Here is a 21,392-nt window from a genome sequence, read left to right as displayed (position 1 = left end):
AAATAATCCGAGAGAAATTCTGTCGAAAATCTGGTAGACCTAACACCAATATCCTCACACAAAGCTATCACAAATAGGGAGGCCAAGCAAATTGACTGAGCGCATACCTGCTACATAACCTAAGAAGTAAGGACGATGACCTTTCGGCACCAACAGTAATTAAAGCTTCATGGTTCACACTTGTAATCTTAAAAACCCTTCCTCCGTGTTGAATAATACAAAGAATTGACGTTCAATATGCTTATTTGCTCCCATCACTGTATTGAATTGACGATCTCTAATTAACAAGAAATTTGACTCAGCCTAAGTACGGCCACTGCGCACGCTGTTCGCTACTTTCTTCTTATTAGTTTAATATTTTGGTTGCAGCAAGAATTGCTATATATACCCACAGCTAGCTTCCATAGATTATCATCTTCATATCCACATCTAATTCTTCTTCAGCCTTCGGTATTATACACAGCTTTCTAATCACCTGTTCAATTACCACTTGAAGTGCATAAGCATCTTTCGTTTCAGATCAAGCAAACATACATGGCAGGTTTCGACAGCCAAAGATGGTCTCTAAAGGGTATGACTGCCCTCGTCACCGGTGGAACTAAAGGCATCGGGTAACTAAAAATTCGCTATTTCTTCCCTTATTTGTTCTTTATTAATCTGACAATTCAGATCAGTTCATTTCGTTTGTACATTATTCTTAATGTTGCAAATGCAATTTTTTTTTTTCCAGGTATGCCATAGTGGAAGAGCTAGCAGGACTTGGAGCAACCGTGCATACCTGTGCCCGTAACGAAGCGCAGATTCTTGAGAGGCTTCAAGAATGGGAAAGTAAGGGATTCAAAGTGACTGGCTCGGTTTGTGACTTGACCTCTAAAGCACAAAGAGAGAACCTCATAAAAACTGTCTCCTCTATTTTTCATGGCAAACTGAACATCCTCGTAAGCTAATTTATATATGACTAATTAGTCTATTTAAACCTTAACTTACAGCTTAATTAATATAATTATGGGTTTTGACATTGCTACATATGGTGCTAAATGTAGGTAAATAGTGCTGCAACTTGCACACTGAGAGGAACTACAGATTACACTTTGGAAGATTTCTCAAGTATGATGGAAACCAATGTTGAATCTCCCTACCACCTTTCTCAACTTGCACACCCTCTCTTGAAAGCCTCTGGAAATGCAAGCATTGTCTTTGTGGCATCTATTGCCGGTGTGGTAGCTCTTCCAAAACTCTCTGCCTATGCAGCAACAAAAAGTGAGTAATTAATTTTACAAATATAAATAAATAATGTATGTTATTAATATTAACTGTAAGACCTCTAAACATTCCTATTCATTGATATTTTGTAGGTGCGATTATCCAAATTTCAAAGAACTTGGCATGCGAATGGGCAAAGGACGGCATTCGTACTAATTCTGTGGCACCATGGGCTGTCAATACCGGAGTTAAAGTTGAATCTGTAAATATCCATCCCCTCTCTACCTAAATATTGTTGAGTCCTTTGTATCTTACCAATTTAATTAATATGTTTTAGGCATATCTCATTTAACACTCGAACTTGATTTTGCATTGTCAGGACGGCCATTCTGATGATTTCAGACGCCTGATAGGTAGAACCCCCATCCGTCGCCTGGCACAGCCTAATGAAATCTCATCTCTAGTCACTTTCCTCTGCCTTCCTGCTGCTTCTTACATCAATGGACAAGTTATTAGCGTTGACGGTGGATTTACCGTTAGCGGTTTCTAGCGAACTAAACTTGTCAATGTATAGGCTGCGAAATCAGCATCCTATCTATCTGATCACATATCATCTAACAGTTCTTTTATTATTTCCTATGGATAAACATCAGTCCATCCAATTTCTAGATTGTAATTCAACATGTTACATTGTTAATAATAAGCAAATTGTCAATTTATATAGCATTCTTGTATGAAAATAGTAATGAAAGCAAGTTTAATTGGAAATATAATGCCAAAATTTATTCATAAATCCTACTCTTTTTCGGTTTCTTATCTCTAAATTCCCCTATGGTTTTTTGGTTATGTTTGGGCCTAAAATAACAGATTGAGTAGAGATGGGCTGACCTGAGAACCACGGTTCTCTGCCCAGTATGTATCCTTCAAGCCACTAGGCATTGAGCCCACCAAAAGGTTCGATTAGACCGAGCCCTCATGAAGGAAGGATTGTGAAGAAACCAAGTATGGGTGGCTCGGTTGAGATTGCCAGAGATAAGATTGAGATGTGGACTAAATAAAATTTATCCTAAGGATAAGAATGCCCTCGTAATTGGATAACTATGAACAAGTCTCATGAAGAAATTAGATTCAGAATCCTAGTTAGATTAAAAAGGCTGAGAATGGTTGGAGGTGAAGTTTTGGCTACTAAAGGATAAGGGGAACATTCAAGGAGATGCCTAGCAGGTACAGTCCCATCAGAACTCTACCTCGGTGGGCTTGTTTATGAAGGGGCTTCATCAATGCAACCATAAATAGAGAAGGTTCTACAACGGAAGACGCCCCCTTCAACAAACAACTCAAAACGCTCTATGTGAAACTTTCTTACATTTTCTTAGAAAAATATTAATTATCCTAACCCTCCCATTCACATATCTTCATTTCGGACAAGTGAACAACATTGTGTTGACAACTGGAGACATCTTCAGTTTGGACTAACAACACTAGAGCTGTAGAGCTAAGCAATTCAGGAGCACCTTCTGTTCGAATTAGCAAACAGCCTGCAACTGGTTGGTTGGTTATCTATACAAGTCTTTGCAGAAGAATAATTCTCTATTCTTTTGTCTCAAGAGGTCATCTTATCAGCTTCAGCGAAGTGAGGTGTTCCCCAGTTAACCCTTATTCGGAATAGCAAAAGCCAAAGCAATTATTGAACTTCCCATTGTTCTAGTAACCTTGTCTTCAGGTTTCAAAATCCAAGGCCGAGAAGTGCTCCTTCCTTGGCTGTAACCACTTCGGTGCAAAAATCAGCAACGCATTCGACACCACCACCACATCCATTCTTCTCACCCAACCGAGCTCGGTTGCGTGTTGGAATGCACATAGGTTTCGTCATTTGTAGGGTCAACAGGTTTTTATCATATTTCTTGTTTGTAGAAGATCTCTCTCACTTCTTCTATTAAATGTGAAATTTAGATTTATTTTTCTTGTCAAGAACTCATGAAGTAGTGTATGAGCAAATTATGGCAGTACATCATATTTTCTCTGTATTTTCTAAGTTAGCATTTAGGAGGAAAAAAATATCTAGTTTTTCTTTCCTTGTGACTTTTAGGTTTTCTTGTTCAATTAGGGTTGATTTATTTTCTGTTTTTGAGTTAGCTTTGTACATTGTTTGTCTTAGCTAGAATATGAGAAGTTTCCCAATTTTTTTTTAGCAATTTTGATTACTCATTTTTCTATTTTGAAAACTAAGTTGCAGATATGTACAGTGATGTTGACCAGGGTGAATAAGTCCCCCCCCCCTCTCCCCTCCCCTCCCGTCTAATGTGCATCCAAGTTTAGATCTTCCTTGCAGCAATTTCGATTAATTTAATGTGAAATACCTCTTGTATTTAGGGAAAAAAAAAACAAAGTTTATCGAGTACTACATGATGTTTTGGAATTATCTATCATCATTATTCACTTTCTGGATTATTACCTTGACATTTAGCGGTAGTCCAACAACATTCAATGTCCGAATTAAAAGAAAGGAAAAGTAACACTATAAAATTTACTGTTCAACTTTTCATAACAATGTTAATTAAGGTTATAATCAATAGCACAAAATGATTATTGCTGTTACTGTAACAAGGTTAGTGTTTATGTTGTGGACATACTAATACACTATCAAGGCTGTTATGCATGAATGTGATCAAATTACAAATCATAATTTAAATTAAAACATACCGATACCTTTTTTTTCTTGGATACCACAGACTAACCATTGTTTTAATCAAATTACCTGTGGACGTCATAGAATTACCCATCCATTCTTATTCACTTATCGACTCCATACCTTCACGTTTAACATTCAATGTTTGAATTACAAGAAAGATAAGGTTCCGCTATATAATCATAACAGTTTACAATCCAAGGTTACATAATAATGATAAGGTTATAATTAACAAGGTTGGTGAAACGTTGTGTACAACCTATTACATTTTTAGGGTAGCCTTATTCTCGGGCGTTGTTACAAATGCATTACGAAATCATCGCTCAAAATAAAGGGTACTATAGAGTATAGACTAACTCATTTCAACATACACGTTACTCATAAATATTTTATTGCATTTGATTGTCCATTTCACCATACAATCTTAGGGTTAGTTTAGTATTGATGTGTTTAAAAAAAAAAAAAACTGCTTTTGTTGTGTTGTAAGAATAAATAGCTGTAAATTAAAACAGTTAGTGTTTGGTAAATTTTTTTTATAAAAGTGTTTTTAATAAAAAAAAATAGTGTTTAAGTATTTGGTAAACTTTTATATAAATATGTTATGACTATGACTGAAAATGATATGATAGTATAAATAATATAATAAAATAATTATTTATAATTTCTCCAGACATTTTTTATTCTTCGTTTCCTCCGTCGTCTTCATGTTCTTTAATTTCATCTTCTCCGTTTTCGTTTGCCCCAAAAAAACAGAAAAAATAGCATTGTTCTCAATATCGACATCATACCCACCTTTACCTCCCAAAAAAGTTAACATTTCCAATACCCATTAATTTTTTCACCCAGAATATTAATATTGGATTTTGGGTAGGTTGCATCGGGGGAAGGGGGTTGGGTTTTGGGTATGGTTGCATCGGGTGAAAGGGGGTTGGGTTTTGGGTATGGTTGCATCGGGTGAAAGGGGATTGGGTGGGATGGGGAGTTCATTGTGAGGGAGGAAATTAGGTGAAGAGGGTAGGTCGGGGTTCGAAAAGGGGTTGGACTCTTGAATCTTTCTCTCCTGCCATCTAAGCAAAGGGAATGAAGTTTTAGGTTCGTATTCTTTCTGCCTTTCTCTATCAAAGTTGTGAGAATAGTTCCAGATGATTTGTTGCCTTACAATATTTTAATTATTTACTTCCTCTGTGAGTTTTCGTCTTTAAATTTTAATTGATGGGTGCATAATTTGGTAGATTTAGTTGGTTCCGAATAATTGCTAAAACTGGAGTTGCCGACTAGAGCAAGGAAGAGGACGACGCGACCTGAGCAAGGAAGATGAAATTTTTTGTCGGTTTGATGTATCTCAGTGTCATGGAAAGACAAAAAGAGGGTAGGATCGGCATTTACAAACTATCATTAAACACACTGTTCATCAGTGTTTTCAAGAAAAAAAAACCGGCTTTTTAAAGCAGCAAATAGCTGCTTTCAGATTCAGTTTTTTCTGACCGTAACTTCTGAAATAAGCTCTTTTTTGCTCTGTTACCAAGCCTACGTGGCGTGCAGGTCGAGTAATATATGAGCTAACTTTGTCCTTCGGTTGTGTGCAGGGTGTGCCAACTCGTCGGCCGAGCTCGACCGAGAAGTAAAATATGTTGATGTTGCGTTGGGTGTGCGGTTGACTTCTGCGTCTTGCGATTGCGGCCGAGGAAGGAACACGTCTCGACCTTCGGGTTCTAAAGCCTGAAGACAAGGCTGCTAACTTAGCGAAGTTCAATATCAAATTCGGCTTCCAATGTGCCGAATGTAGTAACTCGTAACACCTTACTTCGCCGAGAAGGCTGATGAGATGACCTCGACCAACAAGGATTCGGAAATCCTTCTCGACCGAGACTTGGATAGGTAACCAGTTGGCCTTGACGCAATGCTATTTATGCCAACTAAAGATGCTGCGAGATCGGTTGATTCTATGGCGACAGTGCTGTTTATGCCAATTGAAGATATCACCGGTTGCCTCCACAGTGCTGTTTCAATGTTTATGCCAACTGAAGATGTGTCGGCGAAAAAGAAAATAAAAAAAATCTCAAAGTTGTTGAGAGAGTTTGCGCAGAGCAGTTTTGTGTGTTGAATTGGAGGTCCTGATGCGTTTCTCATGTTTCTGTATTTATAGCATATTTTTACCTCTGCACGGCCTAATAATTAAGTAGAGTTCATCTGCAACTCAAACTAATGCAACTGATCCGTGCCATAGGCTAAGGCCTATCCCCCCTTTTTAGGCTTGGTATCACATCACCACAAATAAACTAATTTATCTCCATAAAATAAACAAATTTATATCCATGCAATCACCTCACCAATCAAATCCATCATGTATATTTACCCTGACAAAGACCACATGCATGCATGATGATCCCTTCATCAGCTTAAACTCTAAAAAACAATTGATGAAATTCATCATCATATCTCAAGACAATGCTACGTGCTTCAACCCTGTCCATGAATTCAAAGTCCATTTGGATTGTACCATCCACATCAAACACATCACATATTAAGTTTAAATATCCTAGTTATTATTAAGAGATAATATTATGATTAAAATCACAATATCATTCCTCAATACTAACTAAAAATCGTTTTAACCACTTTATCATCCACCGGCCTAAAATCCTGCTCATTCAACGGTTTTGAGGATGCGTTTGGTACGTGGGACGGGACGGGACAGAACGGGACGAGGCGTTCCGTCCCGCGTTTGGTATGCCAAAAATGGGTGGAACGCGCTGTTCCACGGGACAGAAATTGGGTGTTTTTGCATCCCGTTCCCCCCTGGAATGGGTTGTTGCACGTATGTGGAACACAAAAATTCCACTATCTACCCTCCCTCTCTCTCCCACAGCCTCCCTCTCCCGTAGCTTCGTTACACTCCCTCTCTCCTGTAGCCTCCTCCTCCACCATAAACCCAGCAACCCAAATGCTTCGTTACCCAAACGTAGTTTCGTTACCCATCAACCCAGATGAATTCGAGCTTGATTTCGGGCTTTCCAGGCTGAGTCGGAGACGAATCCGCTGAAATACCGGCAAAATAGACTGAAACGCACTTCCTTCTAGGGAAAAACTCGGCGTTTGCACTGGTCGGAACGACGCGGCGTTTGCGAATTGTAGGGAAATCATAATTTGATGCAGCTCAGTCCACACTCGCCTGCCTTAACCTTTTCATATCGTTGGTTTTAAATTGGGGAAAAATAATTTGATTTACTGGAATTGAAGAGAAAGATAATGAAATGAAAAGAAAGTATGGGTTTGATTTACTGAGTTTGATTTTTACTGGGAGATCTGAGCATGTGGGAGAGAGAGAGTCAAATGGAAGAAGAGAAAGCAGAGAAACGGGAGAGAGAGGGTCAAATAAAAAGGGTAAGTTAGTCATTTAATCCAGTTTCGTTCTGTTCCATCTTGTCAGTACCAAACATGACATGAATCTTTGTTTCGTTCCGTCCTGTCCCGTCCCGTACCGTCCCGTCCCGTTCCGTCTGCGTACCAAACGCTACTTGATTGCACGGGCTGATGATGTAAAATTGGATCCAAACAGTTATCAAACACAATTTTCAGGCCAGCTTTTTTTTACCCCTACTTTAAAACAAATTTAAACAGTACCAAACTGGTACTTAATCGTATCAAATAAAATCTTAAAGAACAAAAAGAATGGCCATTTTCTGGAATAATTTTTTATGATAAAAAGTTGCTTTTAAATTGATATACATACATGAAACCTAGTCGTGTGTACATATATCACATGCTGAACGAACCGCCAGATTGAGATCCACATATTAAATTAAGTACAAGATAGAATCAAACAGCGTAGTGGCCCTCTTTTGGCCGAGTCAAACTTTAAAGGACATATTCATTTGGCACCAAATGTAAAACCACATCAAATGTTTATATTCTGAACTTTGATTTATTCAACTTAGAGGACCTTTTGGTTTTGATAATTGATAAAGACAATTATATGTTTATCCTCTTTTATTCACTAATTTTTTCTTCCTCACCAAGTTGTTATAAAAACTTGTGAGTTGACCAAGTTGGCACCTCATTCCTCTCTTTCTGTGTTTTGTTCACATCCCAACCTTTTATTTAAGAATAAATAAATTCCTCCAGTTTAATCAAAAGCTTGAATTATTGGAACCAAAAAACAAAGAAAAAGCTTGAATATGACATGCTAACAGATATTGACCAGCCGAAACTGTCCCCCTTCGGCCCGCCTGCCCCAATGCCATAGATCATCTCATCAGCCCCACTCAAATTGATAGACCGAGGGACGGCAGAGATTTTTTTGTCATTTCCTTTTAAGCTGATTTTTTGCCGAAAAATAATTACAATGATTACATCAACCCCCTACAAATAATCTACCATCACCATAAAAATTTCATATTAGCAATCATTCAATCTTTTAATTTTCATTTAAAAATCCTTCACACAAAAAATCATTTAAATTGAAGATCGTTTAGTCATTCATATGTATTAAACTAAATAAATGATATAGGTAAAAAAAGTAAAGTTGATTAGGATGTAATCAAAAGTTGTGAGTCTAACATTTTTATATTCATTGTAATTCCAAAACCATAGGACTGTAGAATAAGCAATTTTCTGTATAGGCTTGATTCTTGGATATAGATTGATCCCACGTTGTATATAACCTATGCATCACTTTAATGTTTTTATTTATTTATTTATTTTTTTAAACAAACGATAATATCAACACTAAGGAGTTGGGATAGTAGGCTAAGTCTTACAATAAATTTGGCATAATAATGTAGTCCAATTTTGCCTTTGACAATAATCGAACTTAAGACATCTCACTTACAAGTGAAGAATAATACTATTAGACTATAGTACTAAGTGATCACTTCAATATTTTTTTAATATACAATTTCATCCTTTTCCACATTACACGTTATAAAGAATATGAAGTAAAAGTTTATGTAATGTGCAATTTTTAATAGTCACACAGAAATGATAATTAAATAAGAAAATGTTCTAACTTTCGGTACTTCAGCTGGAACCAATCCCTATTCGGATTATGGAAACAAAAGAAGTGCAACCCCAAATGAGGCATAAACTTTATTCTCGTAAATTGAATATTTGTCGGATTATGGAAACAAAAGAAGTACAAACCCAACTGAGGCATAAACTTTATTCTCGTAAACTGAATTAAAATTTACACAAATATTAAGTCAACAACATTTCATTTTACTTTAGAGTGGTTGACCATGACCCTTGGAATTTATTTAAAAATTAAATTCTGGGAGTACGCTAGAAACCGCTAACTGTAAATCCTCCATCGATGCTAATGACTTGTCCAGTTATGTAAGAAGCAGCCGGAAGGCAAAGGAAAGTCACCAACGATGAAACTTCATTAGGCTGTGCAGGGCGGCAGATGGGAGTTCGACCTATTAGCCGTCTGTAATCATCCGAATGGTCATCCTGATCATGCAATCAAACCTTAAAATATTAGTTTGTGAATGAAAATCTAGAGACATACATAAGATAAGGTGTGTACAAGGAAAAAGAAGTGTACATAAATCACTTTCCTCAGGCAAGTACAAAACACAAGGTTTTAAAAGAATTTGGAACTCACTGGATTCTTTTTGTGAGAACTTCAGAAATCTGTGAATCGTATCCGTTTATCGTATATTGTATAGTTAAAAATTATTTTAAATTATTTTATTTAAAATTAAACACATAGTACTTGACAAAACTGACCACACGATGTATGATGAATGAATACGATTCACAGATCCTCAAGATCTTCACAAAAAGGATCAAGTGAGGATCCTATTGGGTTTTAAAAAATCATATATAGGTGGCCGAATAGGGTTAGGTACTTACAGAGTCGGGTTTAACTCCGGTGTTGACAGCCCATGGAGCCACAGAGTTTGTGCGAATGTTGTCTTTTGCCCATTCACATGCCAAATTCTTAACAATCTGGATCACTGCTCCTGTAACATGGCAATAACAAAATTATTGAAAGGCTTTTTAGGTGATGATTTATGTTGCACAGATACAGACTTATTACAGATACAGACTTGGGAATGCATAGATGACACCGTAAGTTGTGAAAGACGGAAATGGTCGAGTTTGACGCATTCATTTTCTTAATCGAAAGTACTTACCCTTGGTTGCTGCATAGGCAGATGTTTTAGGTAGAGCTTTCATACCACCAACTGAGGAGACAAATACTATACTTGCATTTCCTGAGGCCTTCAAGAGAGGGTGTGCAAGTTGGCAAAGATGGAAGGGAGATTCTACATTGGTGCTCATCATAGTTGAGAAATCTTCTAAAGTATAATCTGTAGCATTCCTAAGAGTAACTGTTCCAGCATTATTTACCTGCACCAAAATAAATTTCATATCAAACTGAGGCTAGTTAACCACTACTTGGCGTTTCGGTCTAATAAGGTAGGAGAAATGAGACAAGTACACAACCACACGATTTCCCTGTCCAATTATACATTGCTATGTGTAAATTTGTACTCACATAACAATACATTACTGGAACAAAGTACTACGACGATGATGAATTTGTCCCATGTAAGTTTCACTTAATACATGTGTAACTTTTAAGGCTGGAGAAGAATTGGGCGTCATTTATAGCAAAGTCAAACCCCATCTTTATCTTTGTTCTTCTAAGCTCTAGCCTTAATATAATAGTCAGTTAAAAGAAAGTTAGAGAGAAAGAAGATAACAACGGCAGTGAAATAAAACTTACAAGAATGTTAAGCTTGCCATCAAAAACAGATGAGACAGTCCTTATGAGCTCCTCCCTCTGATCTTTAGATGTGAGATCACAAACTGAGCCACTCACTTCAAACCCCTTACTCTTCCACTCTTGAATCCTCTCATGGAGCAGTTCTCCGTTTCGAGCGCACATATGTACGGTTGCCCCAAGTCCTGCAAGCTCCTCTACAACGGCAAATCTAATACATGAAGAAAAACTTGAGTGCAAAAACAGAAATAGCCATATGAGATTTGAGAGATGAAGATTACTAACCCAATGCCTTTGGTTCCACCTGTAACAAGTGCTGTTCTACCTTTTAGAGACCACCTTTGGCTGTCGAAACTTGCCATTTTATTTTGTTTTGCAAGTAATTTGTCACCTTACAGTGATTATATAAAAGGAAAAACGCTTAATAGTTCAGAATCAACTGAAAAGTTGGTGACTCGAATCTATCAAAGCTGTCTGTTTATATACAACTAGCCTATCCATACATTTTGTTTGTGAAGCAATATTTTATTAATTTTAATATATATATATATATATATATATATATATGTATGTATATATATGTACACATTATCAGTAAAGAATATTCATTAGAGAGCAAAACCACGAGTACAACTAGTTCCATCAAATATGGGTATTTATCTACCAATTCCTAAACTAGTGACCGCATCAACAAGGAAATTGAAGTCTAAAAAATTACGATTCCAAGAGATGTAGGGAAGAAAAAAAAAACAGCAAAATTTAATTTGTATGAAATTATATTACTATGTGATTTTATTTACTAATACAAGATGAAATTGTCTTTTCACCTAATTAACAAATAGAGTTTTGTTAGTTTAGATATAATGTTTTTTTGAGCAGGCATACCGAATGATTGATATTAAATTTTTTAAAATGACATCGGATCGAATTAACAACTGGCCACGTTCTCTGTCAAACTATTATATTTGACATGCATATTTCATTTGTCCATTAAGTATATTGATGTGGGACACTCATGCTCGTCAAAATATTGATAAGCTTGACTTTAATATATTCAATTGAATTTTGGACTAGAAATTGAGATTACCTTAACATGGAAATATATGGTTTTGCACATGATTCTTGGGTTCCATGTTTGATTAAACTTCAAGAATAAATACACATAATAAATGAATAAAAATGATTTTCAGACTTTTTTTCCTTACATCACGGTGTATTTTTAGCTATCAAATTGAAGGAATCACAAAAGAATCAATTAACAAAAGTACGTAGAAGGAGAAAGATATGTAAAAATCATATCCCATCTTTGACTTTGTGGGATACCGCAAACTGGGAATGTGAAATCGCATTATTATGCATCTTGGACTAGGTAAATTGGTTGTGCACTACATTTTAACTTGACAAAACAAGTAAAAAGTACTGGTGCAAGAAATGAGAAACGGTGCTTTCATATGATTCAGCATTTTATACATATACAATTTTGATATTTTGTAGCAGCAACCAAGTTAGTAAAGAACACAATTTTTGTAGCAACTAGGTTTACTTTGTCATTTAATTCGAATTTAAAACATAGAGAAAAACAAAGAAACCAAGATCAGCGTTCAAAAAAAGATTTGGTCCACCATTGAACATATCGGAAGAAGCATCGTGACACGTCCAAGAATTTCAATAAAATTAGCTCAAATGTATCCTTTTTTTTTCAAGGACGGCCTGATGAGGTGGTTCTAAAATTAAGTTATTCGTTGTCCTGCTGTCATGATTGGTGCTAGTATGGAAAGGTACATCTACCAGTGAGTTCGGCGTATAATCTCCTTTTATTTGTGTGGTGGGAGGTGGATTGACTCTACTTGAGATTGTGTATGGAAATTGGATGTGCCCGCTAAGTTGAAAGTGCTTAATTGGTCGGTTAGCAAGGAGAATCTGCTCTCTAATGAATAGAGGGGGAGAAAATGTAGAAAACAATTAGTTGTTTCATGTATTCTCAAAGGGAAGTGTTATTGGCACTTTAAAAATTTCATTCTACACTCATAACAAGTGTATTTTTCTTTTTAAATATAGAAAGTTTGGAGTATATAATAAGAAATTTGGAGTGCCGAGAACAATTCCATTCTCATACATATATTTTGGAAATTTGATGTGGAGGATAACGAGTATTAAATATGCCATGAAACCAATTGTTATAAACAAATAGAAAGAATTGAACAAATGATTGGTCTGTATTTACCTTGAATTTGAGATATTCGATGACTTGACTGTGAGTAAGGATTTTATGTCATTCAAAATCCGTTGTTATGAAAATATTCTTCATAATGAAAATAATGAATTCAAAATAATGATGCAAATATAATTTGAAAATAAGTTTTATTGTAAAACTTACACTGGAACTTACAATTGACTTACTGATGATTGAGTCAGCAAATAAGAAAATGACTGAAAAAAATGATATTGGTGCACGCAGGCATCCTTGACATTTGAAAATTAAAAGTGTTTACAATTTGATTTCTTTGGGTACAGTGTGAACTCAAAGAAAACTTTTACTAAGAAATTGTGGAAATTCCCAACTTAAAACTTTCTCCTCCGTAGTCCACTTCTTATAGACTTGGAAAAAGGTATTGGAAGACTTGCTTTTTACTATTTGATGAATGATGACTTGCTTTCACTATTGATGAACATTGAAATTTGTTTCACTATTGATGAACATTGAAATTTGTTGGAATAACTGCTTTTACTGTGGAGTTATTCAATCATCCATCTCGTGCTTCCATAGTAAAAGCAGCAACTATTCCCATAAATTTCATTGTTCATGAAATAGTAAAAAGTAAGTCTTCAAATACTTTTTTCCAAGTCTATAAGAAGTGGACTACGAAGGAGAAAGTTTTAAGTTGGGAATTTCCACAATTTCTCAGTAAAAGCTTTCTTTGAGTTTACACTGTACCTAATGAAATCAAATTGTAAACACTTTTAATATTCAAATGTCAAGGATGCCTGCGTGCACCAATATCCTTTTCATCAATCATTTTCTTATTTGCTGACTTAATCATTAGTAAGTCAATTGTAAGTTCCAGTGTAAGTTTTGCAATAAAACTTATTTTCAAATTATATTTGCATCATTATTTTGAATTCATAAGTTCTGCCTCATTTGTTATATCATGTGTAGATAATTTTTGCAAACAAATTATTGAAACCATGTATTCTAGAGAACAACTCTTTGGCAATATGAAAAGAAAAAAAAAGGCACAAGATAACGAAATTGCCGAAAGTTTAATAGGATCTCTTAATAATTTTTTTTTCTACATAAAATAAGTCGGTTGAAAATTTGATAGAAAATGATGTTGGTGAAGAGTTACAAAATGTTGGTGAAGAGGCCTAGCCCCCCAACTTTGATTGGGTTCCAGCCATCACTAAATATTTTTTTAAACATATGTTTCCGTATTAAAAAATGACACATTTTGAGCTTTCACACTGGATACCAAAAAACTCTGGACTGGCTCTGCTTCCTGCATGCCATACTAAATCTATTATTCATATTCTCAGGGATTACTACAGAGCTAGGTGTTTTGGGAGATTATGGGTATCCCTGGGCAACTACGCAATTTGTTTATTCTTGGTATTCAAGATTGGATGATGGCTAATCTAAAGACAAGAGCAAATGGGACTAATGGCTATGACTAGAATACTTCTTTCATTTTTACATGTTGGTTTGTGTGGAAGTGGAAGAATTAACATGTTTTTTTTAATGATTTTATCATGGCTTTGTATCCAATTGTCTATAATTTTAAGAGTTGTTTCTACTTAAAGTGTCGATTCATTCTTCTAATAAACCTAATGCAAGGTTGATCTTCATTACTTGGGAACCTCTTGATACTGTTTAGTATAATCTTAATGTTGATGGTTCAAGAAGGTTTTCTTCCGGTCACATTGGTGCAAGTGGAGTGCTTAGAGATCATAATGGTGATTGGCTGGGAGGGCCTTCTGCTAATTTGGGAAAAAGGGATATTGTAACACCCCGCCCTGAAATTTTTTATTTTCGGCAATAATTATCAATGATATGCCATTAATTTCCTTAAGTTCCTTAATTCCACACGTTCTATAACCTAAATTCTCTTAGCAAAGCATAACACTTATATTTGTCAATTTACTACCTTTACTACACTTAAATAAATTTACGATCTAAGAATAATTCTCAACTAAAAATAAAATTCTCGATTATTTAAGGCTGCATCTAACACTGTTAGACTGCCTACGTACTCTTGAGCGGGATCAAGCCTCTCGTAGTTCACATACACTTCCCATTAACTTTAACATCTTAGTGACCAACAATCACAAATTCAGTCCAAACACTTTCACCCACCATGTGAAATATAAACTATGGATTCAGAACATCAAAATTAGCATGAAAAATGGCAGTCGGCCCACTGGCCAGGCGCCGCAACACGAGCCGCCACGGGTGGCAGTCGGCCGCCTTGACTAATTGGAAAATCAACTTTTTCCAAAAAATTCCAAATTTTACAGTCAAGTAGATCTTAATGAGTAGAACAACTTTCATACCTGTGGCCAAAGCCAAATTGGATGGAAAACACCTCAAATTGTCCACGAACCGTCGGAACCCTTATTTTTGGGTGTTCTTGATTTGGCTCCAAAACAACTCTGATGTCCTAACCAAATCATGGGCTTTGTTCCTGGGTTTAAGGAGAGTGTTTTGGTAGTGGAAATGGAAAGAGTTAGTTTCAGATCGTGGCGAAGTTAAGCCTAATCCGTGCACCCCTCTGTACGGATTTCATCCAAAATCCACCCAATTTGCCTACATTTTCGAACGAAAATGGAAGCGAGATCGATGTTTCTCAAGGTAAGGATCATTTTGACACCAACCTTGTCATCAACGGTGACCAGATTTGGGAGATTACGCCGGGTCGGGTCACGGGTTGGGGAAAACCCCGGTTTCCCCATCTTTCTCCCCTTTCTCTCCTTTCCTCTAGTCCTCCCTCTCATTGGTCCTCCTCTTTCTTATTTCTCCTCGCCTTTTAATCCCTGACGTGCACATGGCTGATTAGATTTCTCCAGAAATCTGGAGCCTTTCAAATTAATGACCAATTTACCATTTTGTCCCTAACTTTAAACGTTAATAACCCTTTCGTTATAAATCCGTTTCACGAACGGTTTGTGCTCACGTGTTTGTGAGGTCGAGCTTTAATCTCAAATATAAATTATGACCTAAAAAGGTCGACGGATTTTAAATAATTAATTTCCAACTTCAAACTTCGTAACTAGTTTAATTTAAAACTAGATTCAAATAAATTAATATAATTTCTCAATGAACAACATAAAATCTCTATAACACTTTACGTAACTTATAATAATTTTCGGAAACAAAACTTTAAAATTTCCCAATTCTATTTCCATAATCATAAATCGATTTATTTTCGATTTTTCCCACATATTCATAATTATGAATAACTATTTCATATATAAAATTTTTCAGGGTATTACAGATACTATTGATGTCACATCCCAGCCCGGGTCCACCACATCTCGGGCATGCTCCACCATCGTAGCACGATATTGTTCGCTTTGGGCTTACCATTCCCTCACGGTTTTGTTTTTGGGAACTCACGAGCAACTTCTCAGTGGATCACCCATCCTGGTAGTGCTCTGACCTCCTTCTCGCTTAACTTCGGAGTTCCTACTGAACCTGAAGCCAGTGAGCTCCCAAAAGGCTTCGTGCTAGGTAGGTATGGGAATATACATTTAAGGATCACTCTCCTCGGCGATGTAGGATGTCACAATTGATGTTGAAGCATAGAGTTTATGCTTTTGACTACAACTTGTGCTTGATAGAGATGGTACTAGTCTCAAAATTGAGCTGGATTCCACGTCTGCTATCACTTTGTTCAAACAAAATCTGGTTTATAGCTTCCATCCTCTTGATACTATTGTGATCAGATGCAAAGTACTGGTGAGTCAATTGGTTAGATGTGAGATGAAGCATGTTTTTAGGGTGAAGAATTATGTTGCTCATCAGTTGGCAAATTAGAGTTTTAATACGGATCTTGGCAACTTGTCTTCAATGATCCCCAGCCTTGATTAAATCTTATGAATGATATTCTTGGGGTTGCTAAACTGCTTTTTGCTTGCGCTAATGTTAAGTTAGGTTGTTTGGGGTTTCTAACCCACTTTCTTCTCCAAAAAAAAAATAGTTTTTCAATTTCTTGTACTTTTTCAATTTTACAATGAACAATAGACTAATATTTTACCATTTTGAATGGGATGAATGTGTTCATCTCTTGTACAAATATTATGAAGTAATGAAAAAATGACCATTACTAGCCACTGCATGACCACAAGGGGTGAGGTGGTTCGGTTTGATACAAAAAATATACCTGATCCAACTAGTACTTAACAGTTCATTTTGAATCGATTTTGACCAACACTACTATTGAAAACAAACCGAACAGAACCAAACCAAATCATTGTTAATCAACTTGTTTCGGTCAGTTTAAGCCTATTCCAATACACACCAATAAGAAAACACTCAATGTTTCAAGAGTTTTAATTTTATAATGGCTTATTTACAACAACACCTCTTAAAACTCTTCATTCTCACTTTTGCCCCTTAGACTCAAATTTTCTCATATAATAAAACTCAAATTATGTCTCTCATTGCCTCCTATGATCAAGGATTGTCAACATTTCCGTTAAAAGGCTGATGTGGATTCCTGTATAGGATTCTTTAAATGCTAGTATATTATTCTTACAAGTCATCTCCTAAAATATATATAGGACCCAACTCCCAATAAGATTATGCCACATGTGCAATAAATCTGATTATAAATCTTCACTATGCGTTAGTATTTAACAATAAGAGATTATTAAGTTTAAAATAAATGCAGATATGAAAAAAATAAAAAATAAATTGATTAGCTTGACGCACCCAAATCAAACCCACATGAAACACATACCAAATACATACAAAACACATGAAACACATGAAACACAAACCTACACACATGAAACACAAACCTTTAATCATCCTTTATATAAGCATAGGTTGAATGTCTAACCATCACACAACATATTCACCAATCTTCCAAGTTGCAAAGTGTTTTTGTTTCCTCAAAATCATCAATATCTCATCAATGGGTGATAGAAGAAAGTGTAGCTTGGCAATGCAGATGGTACAATACCAAGCAAGTCTTGCAATTGCAGATGCAGAAATGAACAACGAAGAAGCTGAATTTGCAAACTCGCTTATGTAATATGAGCACCATGTCGAATCTAGCCATCGTGAGTCTATCACGGGCGTTCATTTATGCAGCATGATAAAGAAGAGTGTCACGACCAAATGATGAAAGATTATTTCATCGAACATCCAAGATATCTTCGGACGTGGTATCGAATGAGGAGAGAGCTTTTTGAAAGCATCTTGAACGCAGTTGTCCATGATGGCCACTACTTTGCAAGGAAGATAGATGTCATAGGTCGACAAAGTCTATCACCTCATTAGAAGCTCACATTTGCATTTTGGATGCTAGCTAATAGGTGCTCTGCAGAATTAACTGAAAAATATTGTCGACTTGCAGAGAGTACTACTATTGAGAATCTTAAGCGCTTCTGTAAGGCAATTGAAGCCATATATGGAGACACATACCTCCGCAAGTCAAATCGTGAAGACTTGAAGATGCTTCTATGCAAGGCAGACAAAGAGGCTTCCCTAGCATGATAGGAAGTCTCGATTGTATGCATTGGAAGTGGAAGAATTGTCCTACTACTTGGGCTGACCAATTTAAGGGCCATCACAACAAGCCAACCATCGTGCTCAAGGCTATAGCATCTTACGACACATGGATTTGGCATGCATTCTTCGGTGCTCTTGGATCAAATAACGATATCAATGTTCTTTGGTCTTCTCATTTGTTCGATGATGTTGTCAATGGATGGGCACTGGAATAGAGGTACAAGGTAAATGGTAATGAGCTAGGTTACTACTTAACTGATGGTATTTATCCTAGTTGGTCTACTTTTGTGAAAAGTTATTCTGATCCCAATAGTGCGAAAAATAAATTATTTTCGCATAACAAAAGAGTCTTACAGGAAGGATGTGGAGAGAGCGTTCTGGATCATACAAGCTCTATGGGTCATTGTTAGATGGGCTGCATGATTATGGAATGTGGAAGACCTTCATTCAATCATGATGACTTGCATGATTTTTCACAACATGATTGTGGAAGATGAGTACGTAGAAATTGAAGAAGATTCTGGCGAAGATATGGATGATGACCGACCAACGTATGCGAGAGTTATAGCAAGAGATGTTGAATATCTCGCTGCAACCACATACAAGACCCGACATGATAAGGTCACAGTGAGTGAGTATATGAGACGTTTAAATAGAATTCAAGATCATCAAGGTCATGACACACTCTAAAAGGATTTGGTTGAGCATATATGGCGCCAAGAAAGAGAACGTTGATGATGGATAATCTTAAGTGTATTAATGTGTTAGTGTTGGTGTATTAATGTGCTATGTTGGTGTATTATTGTGTTCTTGTGTTAAATTTAAGTGTGCTATGTTGTTATTTTATGTAATAATTTTAAGCGTACTATGTTGGTATTTTCTAGTAATAAATTGAAGTGTCTACTTATGACTAATCTTTTGTCTAGTACGTTGTCAAAATTATCGAAGACCGTTTGAATTATTGAAAGCATCTATTGTACATCAAAGTGTGCAATAATAAGTACAATAATTATTGAAGGCCTCTAGATTAATAGAAACAATAATTAATAAACCATAAATTTAATACATGCGATAATTAATAAGTCATAAACGACAATTAATAAATCACATAAACTTAATACAATTGATAATTCATAAACTACATAAACTTAATAATGATATCCACCATCTTAACTTGGTGGTGGACTTGGGATATAGCCTTGAGATGAATCATCATCTTGAAATATACTCTTTGTGGCATGCCTTCACAAAATTTCCTTTTGCTTATCATGTAAGAAATTCTTCCTCTCTGGAGTGTATTTGTTGAGGTCATCCATCATGAAATTACATTCGAACCTTTCTTGCTCCCTATCTCCTTCGTGCGTAATGACCAAACACATTCGGGCTGCTTCTTCCTCCCGAGAGCTATGGCTTTCGGTCAATCTTGCAAATCCAATAGCAATTTGTGCATTAATAAGATCTTGGGACTCCTCTTTTCTCTTTGCTTCATTTTGCTTATATCTTCCCGGGGGCCTTGCAAAAGAAGAAGTTAGGGTCAATTCATCGACACCTTCATTGACATCATTTGTCTGTGCGACTTCACTATGAAATAATCTTCCCCATTGTTGGTCCGCATCGGTTCCTCACCTCGGACAATCCTTGAGGACGTTCCAAGCATGATGCAACTTAAAAGCTTAATTTTTTGGTGTAGTTATTGTCTTGTAAATTGTCATTGCTTTGTCACCTTATGCAAGAAATACAGAAAAATAATTAGTTGCAAAATAATATTATATACATAACAAATAAAATATCAACAAAGAAACTCACAACTTCTGCGGCACTCCTTCCACTAGCCATGTCAACCACGGCTCTCTCCAAGCTTCCCTTTCTTAAAGTGCACGCTTTGTTGATAACCTTGCACCAATTGTAAACACAACCACCTTCCCTTTGGCCGGCGTTGGAGTTTTCATTGAACTTATCAACGATTTTACCGCACAAAACCTTTTTGTTTTGATTCGTGCCAACAACACCCACTTCGCTAATAGAAATCCATGCCAAGCAAAAAAAGCAACATCTTCCTCAAAGGTCCAATTACGACCTCTAATATGCTCCTTTACCATCTTGAAAATTTTGGAAATGGGAAGAAATGGTAGAAAGAAAAATTGGAATAATTGTAGGAGAAAAGTGAGTTTTATGTGGATGTTTGAACATAGGTATTTATAGAGTTTTTGGGTGAATTTTGAGTTAAATAATTTTAGCTGTTGGATTTAAATTTGGGCCATTAGATCTTTATTTTTTTACGGTTAAATTTGATTATATTCGATCCCAGTAATTGGATTCAATAAATATATAAATATAAAAAAAATTGAATGTAGGCTGTTGGATCAACCAACGACTTGTTTATGTAAACCGTTGGATTAAAAAGAGACTTGTTTATGTAAACCGTTGGATTCAAAAGAGCAGTTGGCTCTCTAGCGCACGTGGCCGACATGCCCACATGGATGGGGCCATGCCAGTCTCAGTCTTGGTGCGTCGCCCGAATGGGGCACATCTCCCGGGGAGTCTGGCACTCAAGCGCCAAGTTTCAGTCTCATTGGTGGGGCCCACACCATTTTCTGGACAAAATATGGGCCGGTTTTTGGCTTTTTTTTTTTAGGTTTTAGGTTTTAGGTCCAAATTAGAATTTGGGTTGGAATGGATTGGGGGGGGGTAAAAATAGGTTTTAAGCCATGGGTTGGAGTTGGCCTTAAGAGGGCATCTGGTTGCAACAGCAAAGAAACTAAATAAGGCATCTGGTTGCAACCAAGGAAGAAAAAATCGATAATATCGGTGATATTTCGCCGATATTATCGTTTTTTTGGGGGTCCGATATTTTTTTAACTATCCAAATGGTTTTCATCAAAATATCGCGATATAATATCCAAAAAAATCCTTAAAAATGCTGAGAAATCTCAACACATACTACACTTGATCATAGTCCAAAGGCCGAGCAAGACATGCTTTTCTCAGCTTGGGAATGTGGCTTTTATAGGCCTTCTTGCTTGCTCACTGCCCTC

At 36.3% G+C, this 21,392-nt stretch overlaps 2 protein-coding genes across 2 annotated transcripts; one reads left to right on the top strand and one right to left on the bottom strand.

Annotated features, from left to right (window-relative positions):
- Positions 1–409: 409 nt before the first annotated feature.
- Positions 410–1,996, top strand: LOC103450265 (tropinone reductase homolog At2g29360-like). The gene is made up of 5 exons (XM_008389584.4): positions 410–611; positions 731–938; positions 1,044–1,260; positions 1,356–1,465; positions 1,583–1,996. The coding sequence occupies exons 1-5, from the start codon at positions 535–537 to the stop codon at positions 1,751–1,753; spliced, it is 783 nt and encodes a 260-aa protein (XP_008387806.2). The 5' UTR covers positions 410–534; the 3' UTR covers positions 1,754–1,996.
- A 7,031-nt stretch (positions 1,997–9,027) lies between these two features.
- LOC103423436 (tropinone reductase homolog) lies at positions 9,028–11,136 on the bottom strand. Its single transcript, XM_008361521.4, has 5 exons — positions 10,911–11,136; positions 10,629–10,836; positions 10,033–10,249; positions 9,749–9,858; positions 9,028–9,343 (listed from the first exon to the last, which is right to left on the bottom strand). Exons 1-5 carry the CDS (start codon positions 10,985–10,987, stop codon positions 9,173–9,175), a joined length of 783 nt encoding a protein of 260 aa, XP_008359743.1. The 5' UTR covers positions 10,988–11,136; the 3' UTR covers positions 9,028–9,172.
- Positions 11,137–21,392: the final 10,256 nt, after the last annotated feature.

The sequence above is a fragment of the Malus domestica genome, chromosome 12 (genome assembly GCF_042453785.1).
Source record: "Malus domestica chromosome 12, GDT2T_hap1".
Taxonomy (NCBI): domain Eukaryota; kingdom Viridiplantae; phylum Streptophyta; class Magnoliopsida; order Rosales; family Rosaceae; genus Malus; species Malus domestica.
The sequence above is the reverse complement of the archived record's forward strand: the minus strand, read 5'-3'. Positions and strand labels throughout refer to the sequence as shown.

Coding starts and splice junctions, on each gene's coding strand:
- LOC103450265 (XM_008389584.4), top strand. CDS start 535: ATGGCAGGTTTCGACAGCCAAAGATGGTCTCTAAAGGGTATGACTGCC. Junction 612..730: donor GGTGGAACTAAAGGCATCGG/GTAACTAAAAAT, acceptor TTTTTTTTCCAG/GTATGCCATAGTGGAAGAGC. Junction 1,261..1,355: donor TGCCTATGCAGCAACAAAAA/GTGAGTAATTAA, acceptor GATATTTTGTAG/GTGCGATTATCCAAATTTCA.
- LOC103423436 (XM_008361521.4), bottom strand. CDS start 10,987: ATGGCAAGTTTCGACAGCCAAAGGTGGTCTCTAAAAGGTAGAACAGCA. Junction 10,837..10,910: donor GGTGGAACCAAAGGCATTGG/GTTAGTAATCTT, acceptor TTCATGTATTAG/ATTTGCCGTTGTAGAGGAGC. Junction 9,859..10,032: donor TGCCTATGCAGCAACCAAGG/GTAAGTACTTTC, acceptor GCCATGTTACAG/GAGCAGTGATCCAGATTGTT.